The sequence below is a fragment of the Schistocerca cancellata genome, chromosome 3, assembly GCF_023864275.1.
Source record: "Schistocerca cancellata isolate TAMUIC-IGC-003103 chromosome 3, iqSchCanc2.1, whole genome shotgun sequence".
NCBI classification, from domain to species: Eukaryota; Metazoa; Arthropoda; class Insecta; order Orthoptera; family Acrididae; genus Schistocerca; species Schistocerca cancellata.
In genome coordinates, this window is record NC_064628.1 from 899,534,362 (window position 1) to 899,549,457 (window position 15,096).

Consider the following 15,096-nt stretch of genomic DNA (forward strand, 5'->3'; position numbering starts at 1 on the left):
GACAACTGTTAGTTTAGTGGAGAGGAGCCTCTTGTAGGTTTAGGAAATGTGCAGCCGACCTCAGCAGTTACAGACTTCTAGACAGCTGCAATTTCAAATGTAAAGGAGGAGGTGCTGTTAGATAGATCACATGACAGAGTGCAGGCCATCATTTGGAAGAAGTGGTGGGAGTGAGTACCAACTCACCAGCATTCTGAAGTATTGTGGGCCAGCTGACTGTTAACGTAGGGAAGTTATGTAGTAGTTTTATGAGAGAGGATCAGGTAGTGATGTGGGTGGAGCTGGGAATATTCTTGATATGGTTGGAGAGTGTGATGTAGATGGTGACCTGGAAAAGATACCTACTCAAACTGGTGGCACAAAAGTGCGCTTCGTGAAACTGTTTTAAGACCCGCCTCATTGCTGCTGTTAGGTGTACAGGGGGCTCAAGAAGCCACTGATGGCAGAGGCATTTCAGTTGATAGGTTTGTTTGAGCAGTTTTTAGAGAGCACTAGGCAACAGGCTGTACTGCGCATGTGCAGCTACGATGACGTAGGCAGCCCATGCTTGGTTCTTGCTCTGCTCATACGCTTTTCGTTGTTTCTCGTGGGGCATCACGTGACCATGTGTAACTGTGCACCATGTTGTTGAGAGGACATACTGAGTTGAGTTGTACTTAGAGCAATCGTTTTATCATATCCCACACAGATAAAGGATGCAAATAACGAAGCAGTTCTTGGCAAAATATCATTTCAAAATTAGACTCCACAGCTCGAAGTACCATAAAATTTTGCTAAGGGGTGACTTTGACAGATTTTTTTTTTTAAGTTTGTGCTCTGCAATGTTGTGAAGTAGCATTTCCAATATGTTAACATCTACACAGCACTGCAGAAAGCTAGTAGGATGGGATACAAATTTCTTGCAACAAAAAGACAGTTTCTTGTGTAGCGTACACCGGAATAAAGGATAATAAATTTCATGACTTTCAAAATTTGAAAAAAATTAACATGGTTTTCTGTGAGGCAAAGAAACTGTACAACTGACAGTTTATATTCTACTCTAGGTATAAATATGAAGCCACTTGGGGAGCTAGAACGATGAAACACGGTATGCTGCCAGTCGACGATTTAGCATAGAATGGCATTTATAAATTTGAGACGTAAACACAAATTAAGAAATAACTTTAGGCCTAGAGGAAGCACTACACAAGTACCTTGTGATCGAAAAACACTTTCACAGAAGGTAGATTTGTAAAATTCTTCTACAGCTGTCATTCGAAACAAAATATTTAGTTCAAAACTACTGACCAAATTTGCCTACTTAGTCACCTTCAAGTCAATGTTTTCATATGTATATAGCATTAAGAGATCTTAGTGTCATAAAAGGAACAGGACATCAGAGACTACTCCAGCAGCATCGCAATTTTCATAAACCATACTAGAATGCTTCATTCCATTCTAATTGCACATTTCTATGTCCAGATGGGCTCTGAAGTACCTGATATTCAGCTTCTCATGTGGTTATTGTGATACCAATTTTCTTGGAGGTCCAGTACTGTATTCTCATGTTTGGTTCTTTATTACGGTATAAAATCATTCGTCCCAGAAAATGAAAATTTGCACTTTAAATTGAACGAGGTTGAAAGTAGCTAACAGTGCGGAATGAAACACTTCGTTTCAAATAAACTGCGTCAGCGGAAAAAAAAAATTAACTGAAGCAAATTTCTCTATAAAACAGACGGAAATGTCTTCATTAAGACATTAATGGTTGATTGCTAATAACGTGGTAATAATATATAAATTCTGAAAATTGAAACTATTAACTTATTTTGGTCTTTCATGGTTATGAGAATGTATATTAATTCACTTGATGGCTCCCGGTCCTGGTCATAGACATCTGTTTTGTTTTCATTTGACGTGGGAGCTGTACACGAAGACACAAAACAAATACACGGGTCACGTGAGGGACACCCCCCCCCCCCCCCCCCCCACTATAACTCAGCTTGCTCTACACGTGCTCGAATCTGGCAGCTTGGGTGCGTCAGAAAAATTATTCCGGGTAGCTTCTGGCTGCTACTGCTCATAGAGCAAACCGCCACGCTTCAAGTAGCCAGAAGCGGGAGGAAGGCACTGCTCATATGCAAATTCAGCTCTGCGCATGTGCACGAGCCCGCTGGCAACTGCTCATACAAACCTCGGGTTTCACTAGGCATGTTGTGCACATTACAGATATGGAAGGGGAGGTTGGTAAAGCTTACAGGTGGCAGGTGTAGAGGACTGTGGTAGGATTACACATAGTAAAATTCCTGTAGTAGTTGGTGTTATACCTGCATCTTTTTTTAGATTGAAGTCAGCTGATAGTTGTCCCGTATGTGATTGTGCAGGAAAAAGGACATTGGAAGATCTAAATTCATACGATCTGATGAAGACTATTTTTTCCAACCAGGGTGCAGGGGAACAGTTGTAAGACTATAAACAATATTTTTAATTGTTACTAGGTAGGCATTCTGTTGGTAAAGGGGTGAATTGCCAATCCAGCCATGATACACAGATTTTAACACTGAAATGTTTTTAAACAAACATTATGTATAATTACAAACTATGTAGAAGAGATAATCGAGTGGCTATGGAGGTTTTTTATAGCCATAAGGTACAAGATTAGGTAGGGGGCTTGTGCTGATAACATAGATGACAAAAATAATGCTTTCCGTAGCATATTTCTCATGCTCTTTGAAAATTGCTTTTTATTAGAACATTCTAAACGGGATACTGTAGAAGAAAGTGGGAATTATATCGAAATGTTACATGTAGTCACAGTTGAACTACAGTAGCCCATTACAAACAGTACTGTAAGGTGCTTAAGTGTTATAGGAAAGGAGAGAATTGCAGTACACAAATAGAATAGGTAATTCACAGGATAAAATGAAAACCATTTGGTCAGTCTTGAAGGAAGTATATGGTCAGCAGCACAATGTTGATGTAAAGACGTTATGTGGTAAAAATGCTTCTGATACGGATGCCATATGTATGTACAATATTTAAGTCACTTTCTGAACATAGCTGGTGAATTAAATAAAAACTTAGTTTCTGCAGGGAATCTTCTAACTCTCTTGGATAATGCCTTTCTGAGACAGATATTGGAAATACTCCTGTCATACTAACTAGAGGGAGATTGTCAGTAATTAAATCACTAAGACAAGGACTCATGAGTGTGATAGTATCTAGCAGATACATATGCTGCACATGTTAGCAATGCACCCTGCCATATTTATTTATTTTTTTTTTTCCTTTAGGAATAGTCAATTTCCTGAACAGTTAAATTACACAGTAGTAACCCTGATTTATAACAGGGGGAAAGGGATTAATGTAGACAATTGTAGACCTATATCCATGCCATCAGTGTTTGCTGGTGTTATTGAAAAGGCTGTGTATATAAAAATAATTGATCATTTCATTTCACATAATTTGCTGTCAAAAGTACAGTTTGGTTTTAGAAGTGGCTAACAACTGGAAATGCTATATTCTCTTTTCTCCATGAGGTACTGGATGGATTAACCAAAGATTTTGAATGCTAGGCTAATGGGGAGTACCTCACAATTGGTTCACCTCATACTTTAACAACAGACAGCAAACAGTCATTCTCCACAGTATTGAGAATGGCTATAATTTGGGGTCCAAGTGGGGCACAGTTTAATGGGAGTGCCTGAGGATAATATTTGTTTGTTGATGACACTTATCTTGGTAGTAAAGAATGCTGTATGCAATGTTGGCGTTGTTTCAAATACTGCAGTTAAAAAAGACATAAATTCATGGCTTGTAGGAAATAAACTAATGCTAAATCACATTTTTTACAGGTTCTAACACACGGTTCAACAAAACCTGATGTTTTAATTACACAGAATGGGCATATGATTAGTGAGACTGGACAGTTCAAATTTGTAGGTGTTCAGGTAGTAAACTGTTGTGAAAAGTCCATGCCCAGAATCTTGTTAGAGACCTAATGCTGTGATTAGAAGTATCTGAACTGATACACAAAAAGTAGTCTACTTTGCTTATTTTCATTACCTTTGGAAATACAGTATTATATTTTGGGTATTTCTTCCCATTCTCAAAGGGTAATTTTGGCTCAGAAATGGTTGGTCTGGGCTGAGAGTGGTTTAACTTCACGAAACTCATGTTGGCCCGTGTTTGGGTATTCTGAGATTGGCCCCCCTACATGTATATTCTTTACTACAATTTCTGGTTAACCATATCAGTTTACTCTCACGAATTAGCAGCTTTCACTCAGTTAATACTAGACAGAAATTTAACCTGCATATGTATCGCACTTCATTGACTCTTTGTGTAGAAAGATGTGCAGTAGTCTGTGGTGTACATTTTCATTAAGTTACCTCAAGGATTCAAAAATCTTCCCAATAATCCACACTCTTTCAAATCTAAACAGAAATATTTCCTCCTGCATCACTTCTTTTGTCGAGGTGTTCTATGAAAACTGATTTCTGTGTTATATTGATTGCATTTAGATAAACTTATAGTTTGATGTCTTTTTAGGATTCATAAACCTTTTATTTGATCTGTTATTACTTTTCTGTTGTAATTTAATGCACTGACACATTCCATGACCATGGAGACTTGCTCGCCAGTTTGGTCCTATGGAACCAGGTGTGTAAAATAAAAAATAAATAAAAAAATATGTATGATATACACTAGCAGTTCCCTGTGCAAATGAAACCAAATGTCAGATCCAATACTGCTTTGTGTTAGGAAGGTTAACGTAATCATTGAAAAACATTGATACACTACTCAGATTTTATAGATTCTCAGTCTTTCAAATTGTGATAGAGCCTTGGGATCAGTTGTTGACATATTTTTTGCTATTGTTGTATTGCATAATTAGTTTCATCTCTGGAAATGGAATGCTTGCAAGAAATTACCTGTACTGCCGTGTATTGGAATATATGATGTGATGTGCAAAATTTAAAATGTTGATATTGGATTTAATGATTATTGGGATTAGTTTCAACGAACCACATGATATTGTCCTATACTCAGCATAAAATAATTATGGTGTTTCATTCCATTTAATTCAGATGCTGTTTAGTGGGATGTATCAGGCTTAGGACTTGCATTACATTTATCCAACAGAAAATGCTTAACTGGCTACAGCAGTTTATGTAAAGTATTTCAGTGTTGAGAGATTGATTTATGCAGATGTTGTCAAAAGTAGTTGGATATATATTGTGAAGAGATTTTATATTTCATACAGAAATTAATAGTTTCAGGTTTCCAAGAATAAGAGAAACAGAAGATGCATCTATACAATTTAACACTACAGCGTGCCACTGGCATTACTCATGCTGTCCATGGAAACTTCAGTGGCAGTAAGACTCAAGAGATTTTAGTTTCCCGTGGGAAATCTTTGGAACTTATGAGACCGGATCCAAACACAGGAAAAGTTCATACATTGCTGACTGTGGAAGTGTTTGGAATTATTCGGTCTCTGATGGCTTTTCGTCTTACTGGTGGGACAAAAGGTTTGTCAGTGCATTAACAATGTGAATGCTATATTCTTTGTGTTTCATTGGAAGTTTTGTAATGGTTTAAATTCTTGTTCATTCCAGATTATATAGTAGTTGGTTCAGATTCAGGAAGAATAGTGATTCTAGAGTACTCTCCTTCAAAAAATATTTTTGAGAAAGTTCATCAGGAAACTTTTGGGAAGAGTGGATGTAGGAGGATAGTACCAGGACAGTACCTGGCTATTGATCCTAAGGGAAGAGCTGTGATGATTGGTAAGTTAGTGTGTTGCATTTAGTTTGTATTGTCACTGTTAAAGTCAGGTGACTGTTCAGGTTAGCATAAGACAAAGTGATGTGATGTTTTATAGAACCAGTCTATTGTTCAGCAAAGGGGTGAAAGAAACTGGTTTTATTCAAATGTGCAAACTAGCTTGAGCATGTAACTTTGAATAGTTTGAAAGAGTTTTGGATTTTTGTTTCTGTTAAAGTGCAGGTTGTCTGTCTTTTCTTGCACATGGCACACTTGTAATGTCAGTTACCATTATGGAAACTAACTTTGTTACATTCAGTTCCATCATTCCTAAGCTTATATCTCCAGCTTTCATATTATAATTTACACATTGAAAAAATGTTAGATGCACTGGCTCATTAAAGGTGTATCAAATCTTCGTTTTTTGTACAGGTTGATATAATCGAAGTTCGTATTTGTTACATTATGTATAAGAATGTTATCTCAAATCTCTGTTCGAAATATGCAGTTTGTACATTGTGCAATTCAAAACCAAGCATGTGCACATATGTGAAGTATGCACAGAAAGCAGACAGTATAGGAATACAGTCTTGATGGGGTGCAGTAGGGTAAGACTGGACTTCTAGTGTCTGCCAGTTGTTACAATCTGGTTTTTGTGACAAATTTTGTGTTGAGTATTGGCAGTGAAATAGGATGAACCTATAGAATCAGTTGTCGTTAATCATTCATAATTTCCAAGGATCTGTAAATATTCGTATTTTGTTCCATTAGGTTTAGAATTTAACATCATTTTTGTCAAATCCGAAAATTAAGACAGAAGAGTGTCATCAAAATGACCATGATCTCAGTGTAGGCTGTGTGTTTAATCTATTATGACAGTTGTATTTTTTTTATTATTATTATTATTTGTTTGCTTCATCGAATCACTAATAATCATATTCCAACCTGATCTACAATTCGAGTTACGGTACATCTGTGTCAGCACATCCACATCTAGGTTTCTTCTATTCACATTTGTTGACTCGACAACTTAACAACCAGACTCGTATTCTAATGTAACAGAGGTCCCAGACTTATTTGTGCGCCAGTAATAGGTATATTGGTAAGCAACTTGAAAACCAGATCAGTTAACACCATTTTTTGACTCCATATTGGAAACACAGGGTGTAGCAAAAAGAATCATCTGATTTGGCATACAATGTATTATGTTTTTTGATGAATGAGAGACTTTTTTCTTACCTTTTCATAGGTGGTCAATATGCCCCCCTCAGATGCATGGCATATGCCAGTGCTGTATTCAGATTGTCCCCACAATGCAGCAAACATGTCTTGAATTACAGCTTCCACAGCTGCTGTTATGCAGTGTCTGTCTCTTCATTGTTGTTGTAACAGGAGGTGCATTAACAGTCATAAACACCTGGTGACCATGGAGGCGAGTAATGTAAGGCTGAATCATTTGGTCCAGTGCAGTTGAGCCATAATTCAGTAATCCTTTGATTAAAAAATTCCCACAATTCCAGATACCAGTGTAGTGGTGCCCCATCATGTTGGTAAATGAAGTCATTCGAATCGGTCTCCAACTGTGGGGAAAATAAAGTTCTCAAGCATATCGAGGTGCGTGTTTCTTGTAACTGTTTTTGGCAAAGAAAAATGGACTATACATAGTTTCATGTGAAACTGCGCAAAACATGTTAAATGTTGCAGAACTCCACTTGTTGCTTGTCACCTTCACGAAGAGCTTGCAGCAGCTGAATTTTACATGGTTTCACGTGTAAATGTCAACACATGAGAGATTGACATTGGGGGCCATGTTGAGCTGCATGGCAAATGGTTTTACAGACTCCTTATGAAACTAGATCGGTTTTTAAATCAGATGGTTACTGAAGCTAATAAACATATACAATAAACTTATTCTTCTTTTTCCTTTTTTTATGAACGGGAAACGCAGATTTTTTAGTATCTTTTCATAGGTGTTCAATATGTATAATCAATTTGTATCTCCTGCCGAAAGAAATAATTCATTCATTGGTTCTGATTGGCTGCTGCATACTACCACTCAATTGGCTTAGTTAATGAATTGTCAGTATCAGCTTGCAACACTAGAGCTCTTAAGTCTTCAGCAATGGAATAGTATTCAGAAACATTACATAGTTTTTATTTCTCTCATGGGTTGCCAGTTCACTTTCCTAAGACAGGAGGCTGGCAAGCCTTCCCCTCCAGTGAGTGCTTCCCTGTCCAGCTCTGCTCTTGTATTTTGTCAGAGCTGTTGTAAGACATTCACATTGTGATGTACAAACTATTATGTGGATGGAAGAACTAGTAAATGAACAGCATTAGCACAGTTACAAATGGTGTAGGTAATAACACCTCACAGGTTTTGCATTATTTTTCTTTTACTCGACTTACTGCCATTTATGACGAGTCATGTAAAATGTGAAAACATTTATCAAATAATGCTTCCAGATTCTCTGTTACCCAGACGATGGCATTCTATTTGTCAGCAGATTGTACATTTGAATTTATGATGTGAAGAGATCAACTTTGTTGTTTGAAAACTGATATTGATTTTCTTTTAAATTGTCATGAAGTTTTTTTAACTGTAGTATGTGCAGTAGAACATATGTATTCCCTGTACGTAAATACTGCCAAGATTAGAAACAGATGGATATTGAAAGAGGTGTAGACACTGGCACATTAGATGTGAGGAATAGCAGAATCGACAAGTTATGAGACTCTTTCAAGACTTCGGATGAATGTTCACTTGTTTCGGGTCACCACCAGCCTTCTCTGCATAAAATACCATGTTCCTTGGCTTTGTCATTCTGTGTTGCATTATTTAGTTTGTTGTTCACTGTGTGTGTGTGTGTGTGTGTGTGTGTGTGTGTGTGTGCGCGTGCATGCTTCGTATATGAAAGCAGAAAGACATGATAAATTCAGTACTGTATGCTAAAGAGTTTAGTCTCATTTGACTGCAAGGGAAAGTGTGAATCATGGCACAGTGTGTCTGCAAGGAATGTGTGAATAATAGATTTCAGGTTTTATACTGTTCATTGTTGCATTATTTTGAAGCAGTAGATGTAAGGGAATATTTGAAGTATTTTAGGGCAAAAAAGAAATAGTGTGTATCCTATAGCTAATATTATTCCTTAACAATAGTAAAATTTATTGTTCCGTACACTGATAAATTGGGCTCAAATTTATTGCAGTGTGCATTCTTCTGTTGATGTTTATTTTATTAGTTAATAAATTTTGTTTGTAACAAAAGTAATTCTATGCAATTAATGTATATTCAGTGTAATTCCTGTAATAGTGGGTAACTGCATGCATTGTGATGATACTGCTTTGGTCCGTGTTGCTGATATACACTGATAAAAAAACAAGGCACTGATGTATGCATGTAGTTGTCCAAAAGTAAACAAATTAACAGGAGACATTCATAATATTCGTGTTTACCCAAAGATGTATTTTCTTCCAAACGGTTTTCATTCTTAATTAAGAATGACTTGTCCTGCAGAAAGAGTGCCGTTCATTGAAATTCTCTGGGGGAAAAAAATAACTGTTACAGCAGCACTTTTGCGTATACACTTCCCATTAATGAACAGTGTGAAACGAGGATTTGTTTGAGCAGTTTTAAGCCTCTCTTGGTCCTGTCTTTGATTTCTGATTGACTAACATAGCAGATGTAGCTGGGATGGACTAGGACCTTGACATTTCTGTTGGTTGCATTTTTTTCCCAGTCAGTTGCAATAATTTTATCAAGATAATCATAAAGAGAAATTTAGTTGAAAGAGTCCTAGATTGAAAACCTAAAAGTACCAGACTTTCTCAGATATCACTTTTCACCTATTATGATTATTTTATTAATGTGAAGAACAAAAAGTTGCACTTTGCCTCAGAGTTGATGGTGAACTCCTGGTTTCTTATGAGCTGCTTTGAAGACAGGGAAAAGGCAAGGGCATACCACTTTCAGGGTCAACAGAAGCGTCCGATCTTACCCGTCGGCTTTGACCCGTGACGTAAGCGTGTTGTGGTGTGTGATGTCATTACGGCGCGGAGTTTGATTTGCGATTTGTAGATGTCTTGTTTTTGTTTGTCGTGCTCTCTGGTGGTGTGTTCATGGTTTTCGTTTGTTTCGTGTGGTGGGGTCAGTTTTCTGTTGCTCAGGTGTTGGATTTGAAGCGGAATTTCTATTAGTGAGTTAATGGTTAATTTAATGCTCATTGCTGTATGTCGGGTGAGTTTGTTATTGAGTGTATTTGGTTGTGGTTTTTTGTTCAGGAATGGATATGAAAGACCGCCTTAACAGTGTTCGGTTGAGGGCGATGATGGGGGAGACAGCTTTAGAGCTGATTAAATTTCTTCAGCTATTTGGCTTAATTGCCGAGGTCGTGAAGTGCGGTGTGTGCCGTGAACCTATGAAATTGGTTAAAGTTCCGGACTCTCGGACCAGGGACGGATACATGTGGTGTTGCCGGAAAGATGGCGTATGGCGTTCTGTAAGGCGTGGTACCTGGTTCGAGAAGTCTAGATTGGCCATGCGTGAGATTGTGCTTATTACGTATTATTTTTGTTATAGTTGCGGGCAGAGTTTTTGCGCGTTTGAGACTGGTGTGAGTGAGAGGACTGTTTTAGACAGGTATTCCTTTTGTCGTGAGGTGTGTTCCGAATTTATTAAGTACAGGGGTAAGTTGGGTGGGCATGGGGTGGTTGTGGAGGTGGATGAGTCGCAGTTTGGTAAAAGGAAGTATGGGAGGGGGAAGTCTGTGGCTGGTCTTTGGGTGTGGGGGGCTGTTGTTCAGGGGGGTGGGGGTACTGAATGTGTTTTTAGGGTTGTGGAGGGGAGGTCGAAGCCTGAATTAGTGGGGTTAATTGAGGAGTATGTAGAGCCGGGGTCCACAGTAGTTTCAGATGCGTTTTCTTCATATAGGGGGTTGGGTGAGAAGGGATTTAATCATTTAGTAGTGAACCACAGTCTAGAGTTTAAGAATTATGATACTGGGGCTTGCACTAACACAATTGAGGGGATGTGGGGAGCGGTTAAGTCAGTTCTTGGGAGGGGGAAGAGGCGCTCTTCCAACCTTCAGTCTCATTTAGATGAGTACTGTTGGCGGAAGAGTGTCCCAAAGGGCTATTGCATTCTTCGGGTTTTTTTAAGGGCTGTGGGTAAAATGTATAGACCGAAAGTGGTTAGTTAGGGTGGGCTGGGTAGGTGGGTGGGTGGTTTATTTTGTTGTATAGTGTTTGTGTGTTGTATTTTGGAGTTGTGGGGGAGGGGGTTGACGTTTGGGTGGGTTGGGTTTTTATTTTAGTTCAGTATTTTTTCGTTGGTGTGTGTGTGTGTGTGTTTTTGTGTGTGTGTGTGTGTGTGTGTGTTTTTGTGTGTGTGTGTGTGTTTTTGTGTGTGTGTGTGTGTGTGTGTGTGTGTGTGTGTGTGTGCGCGCGTGCGTGCGTGTGTGCATTTGTGTGTGATTGTGGTGGCCAATCTAGTTTGTGGAGCTGGAACTTTTTTGAGGTAAGTTCCGGTTTTTTTTTTTTTTTTTTTTTTTTTTTTTTTTTTTTTTTTTTATATATTGGGTATAGGTTGGAAACATCCGATCTCACGCGTCGGCTTTGACCCGTGACGTAAGGGACCTACACATTGATCTGTAGCGTAGCCCTGAATACGAGGTTAGGTTGGGAGTTTTTTTTTTTTTGGAATGCGGCCGCGGCAGCGGCCGCCTATGATTCGAAAATATTGATTTGACACTAATGAACATGTATACGTAATATGAAGCAATTTGATGAACATATTGATCTGTAGCGTAGCCCACTTGAGGTTAGGTTGGGAGTTTTTTTTTGGAATGCGGCCGCGGCAGCGGCCGCCTATGATTCGAAAATATTGATTTGACACTAATGAAGCCTGTGGGGGGATGGGGGGGCACTGCAGACTCCCCCCACCGCATAACGACACATGATGATCAATTTTGGAAAAAAATGAAAAATTTTTTCCGTACCTGCTAAACTGCATAAGTGCCGATGTATGTAGGTGTAAGGGAAGCTTTCGTTTCTTAGTTTTCTATTGGGGGATGTGATCGGTAGGTTCTGTTGAGCTATATAGGTTAAGGGAAGTGTCAGATTATGGATAGGAATGTGTTTTTTGGTATTTGGTCAGTTTTGTGATGTTGATTTATTTCGTTGTTTTGCGTGGTTTTGAATGGCGGTCGGTGGCTACATTTCTGTATATTTAGTTTCTCCGCACCCAAAAACCCCTAATTTCCCACGCTTGTCCCGTTACAGTCATTAGGCTTTTTGTGAAACTTGTGTATTTCAGTGTTTACAATACGTATGCGATGTTTTTATATCCGCCATATTGGAATTGTTTATAGTCGTTTCCGCGGTATTTGTGACGTCATGGGTCAAAGCCGACGGGTAAGATCGGACGCTTCTGTATTTCCCACTTTCAGTATTACAATGTCTAGTAAAGCATGGAAGTGTTCAGGACATCTTTAGCTTTGTCACTAAGAGGCAAAACATGTTAATATTGAAATGGGACAATTTCTCAGTCATTGTAGTGTATGCAACTGGTGAGTAACATTTGGCCTCTGATAACCCTTTGTTAACTGAACTTCAACACACGTGTAGGTCACAAATCCCCAGACGCGCGCACACACACACACACACACACACACACACACACACACTGTTAAACTGTATATGTAGTTCATCGGAGTGTGTGTATTGACATTGTCATTAATAGAATTATTGGCAGACCATATTGATGGCCCAAAAAGTACCCTGTGTTATTGATATGTACAATGTGTGTGAAGCTGAAAATTGATGACATGACAATATTTGTATTTGCAACTTATGTGTTGACAGAGCTGTGTGGATCAGGCAAATTGGTGGTGTGCACTATTTTCAGTTTGTCTTTGAACATTAAATCCCTCAGGTTCAATTATTGAAGTTCTTTATTTTTCAATAGTTTTAATAGGCTGTGCAGTGATAGTAGTATGCAGCACCTTAGGGTGATCAATGGAGTATTCACTATGGCATTGCTTTATGTATTTGAAAACATAGAAGGCATTGCTGTATATTTGAAATGGCTGTGAAATAAGATTACCGAAATATACAGAATGGTCAGGTTGTCGGAAAAGCTTTGTAAGTCTGTTGCAGGGTAGGTTGTGCTGAGGAATTATTATTGTTGTGCAGTTCGCAAGTTAATTAGCATGAAGATAGCCAAAATGGCTGTTGAATGTCCAAATTCAGGCATCCTGCCAGAGACAATTACTATCAGTAAACATAGTGTAGATGATTATGCACCAGACTGCTCAGCCTTTGGCTCGGGTTTGGTCCTTACTACTCTGCCATGTCAAATTTTTGCATTGCTCTTTGGTTTTAGGAAACCAAACAAAAATCAGTTGCAACACATCTTCTTTGGTGGGCTGCTTGAATTTGTATGCAACTGCCTGATTGACTAACTTCAATTTTAATTAACTCTGAAGCAACAGAACATATCAGATTTTTTCATAAAGATTATGAGCACAACCTACCCTGCAGCACCCTTACAACCTTGTCAGACTGTTTGCTGACAACCCTGTATAATTGCAAGTCAGATATCATTACTCTAGGTTTCAATAACAGTTCTCCTAATTGAGTTTGCTGATATTACAATGCCAAATTTTGTGCCTGTCCCTACAAATGTAACATCTAATCTTTCGTTGACTGCGATTGCCTTTCCCATCAAATGTATTTTGCTTCTAGATTGTATGTCGTGTCAACATCAAAAATTTGTAATAAGATGCAGGATTAATCTCAAAATAGTATTGACATATTTTAGGTCTGTAGTTATGCTTTCTCATTTTGTCTTCTTTTTTGTAACGTGCTAACTACAGTTAAAATAATTCTGCAAACCCTGTGTTTTATGTATTTTGACATCATAACCTTCTAAAATTGTTACCAACTGACTAACATTACAGTTGTGAGGGTTGCTTCAATGTATTGGTTTGACAGACTAGTATTGTCAGTATATATTCAGTGTATTCAGACTCCTTTTGTGTGTTCTTTTATCATAATGGTATTATGGATATTGTTAAACAGGATTTGTCTATAGTGTGTGGATTATCTTAATCTTCTATTACTTCCAACAATATTATGAAAAGGAGAGTTGTGACTCACCATATAACAGATGTTGAGTTGTAGATAGGCACAACAAAAAGCCTACGAGGCCTTGTCAAAAATAGATAGGCATGCACACTCATGCAAATGCAACTCATACACAGACTAGTCTCCCGTAGCTGAAGCCACAACTCGAGGAGCAGTGCATGATGGGGGAGGTAACAGGGTGGGGGAAGGATGAGGCTAGGGTGGGGAGGGAGAGGGATAACAGGGTACAGGTGGGGGGTGCAGGGGATCATGCAGGTACAAGGTGGTGAGAAGATGGGGCAGTCGGAGGTTAGACGGAGGGCAGGGGAAGGAGGGAGGGCTTGTTGGCCGAAAGCTTATTTCGTGATAGTATCTTGTTGTGCCCATTTGTGACTCAGCATGTTTTCTATGAGGTGATAGCAACTATCCTTTTCATAATAATGTTACATTCCATACTGTATTTTACATTTTTTACTATTATTTCCTTCAGTTGTACAGCCATTTGTTATAGCTTTTAGTCCTGAAGTTAAATTCGATATGATTTGTGTAATTGTGATGTAAATTATCTATTGCAGGAGCAATAGAGAAGCAGAAGTTAGTATATATCCTCAACAGAGATGCTGAGGCAAGGCTTACCATTTCTTCACCATTGGAAGCCCACAAAAGTAACACTTTAGTTTACCACATGGTTGGAGTGGATGTTGGTTTTGAAAATCCAATGTTTGCTTGTTTGGAAATTGATTATGAGGTATGTCCTGTAAATTCTAACCAGCCTATAAAGTTAAAGCTAGTTAAATGTAACTATCTGCCTCTAATTCGTTCTTTGGTATGCACTGTTGGATTAATTTTTTTCTTAATAAAGGTTCGCATGAACAGTTGCCAGTGGGCTCGCGCGTATGCGCAGAGCTGAATTTGCGTATGAACAGTGCCTTCCTCCCGCTTCTGGCTACTTGAAGTGTGGCTGTTTGCTGTATGAGCAGTAGCAGCAAGTAGCCAGAAGCTATAGCAAGCTGAGTTATAGTGGGGGGGGGTCATTCCCCACGTGACCCATGTATATGTTACGTGTCTTCGTAATGTTGCTGGTCTCTTCGGTTACAGCTCCCACGTCAAATGAAATCAAATCAGATTTGTGGCCGGGAGCCATCAAGTGAATTAATACACATTCTCATAATTGTGAAAGACCAAAATAAGTTAGTAGTTTCAATTTTCTGATTTTATATTATTTCC

At 38.6% G+C, this 15,096-nt stretch overlaps 1 protein-coding gene across 1 annotated transcript in view; it reads left to right on the forward strand.

Annotated features, from left to right (window-relative positions):
- The window catches only part of LOC126175971 (splicing factor 3B subunit 3), a 51,813-nt gene that overhangs the window by 987 nt on the left and 35,730 nt on the right, over nucleotides 1-15,096 (forward strand). The window contains exons 2-4 of the mRNA XM_049923068.1: nucleotides 5,255-5,513; nucleotides 5,601-5,771; nucleotides 14,445-14,617. Of these exons, the coding sequence (XP_049779025.1) occupies nucleotides 5,288-5,513; nucleotides 5,601-5,771; nucleotides 14,445-14,617 (570 nt within the window). The 5' untranslated portion in view covers nucleotides 5,255-5,287. The remainder of the gene's footprint in view (nucleotides 1-5,254; nucleotides 5,514-5,600; nucleotides 5,772-14,444; nucleotides 14,618-15,096) is intronic.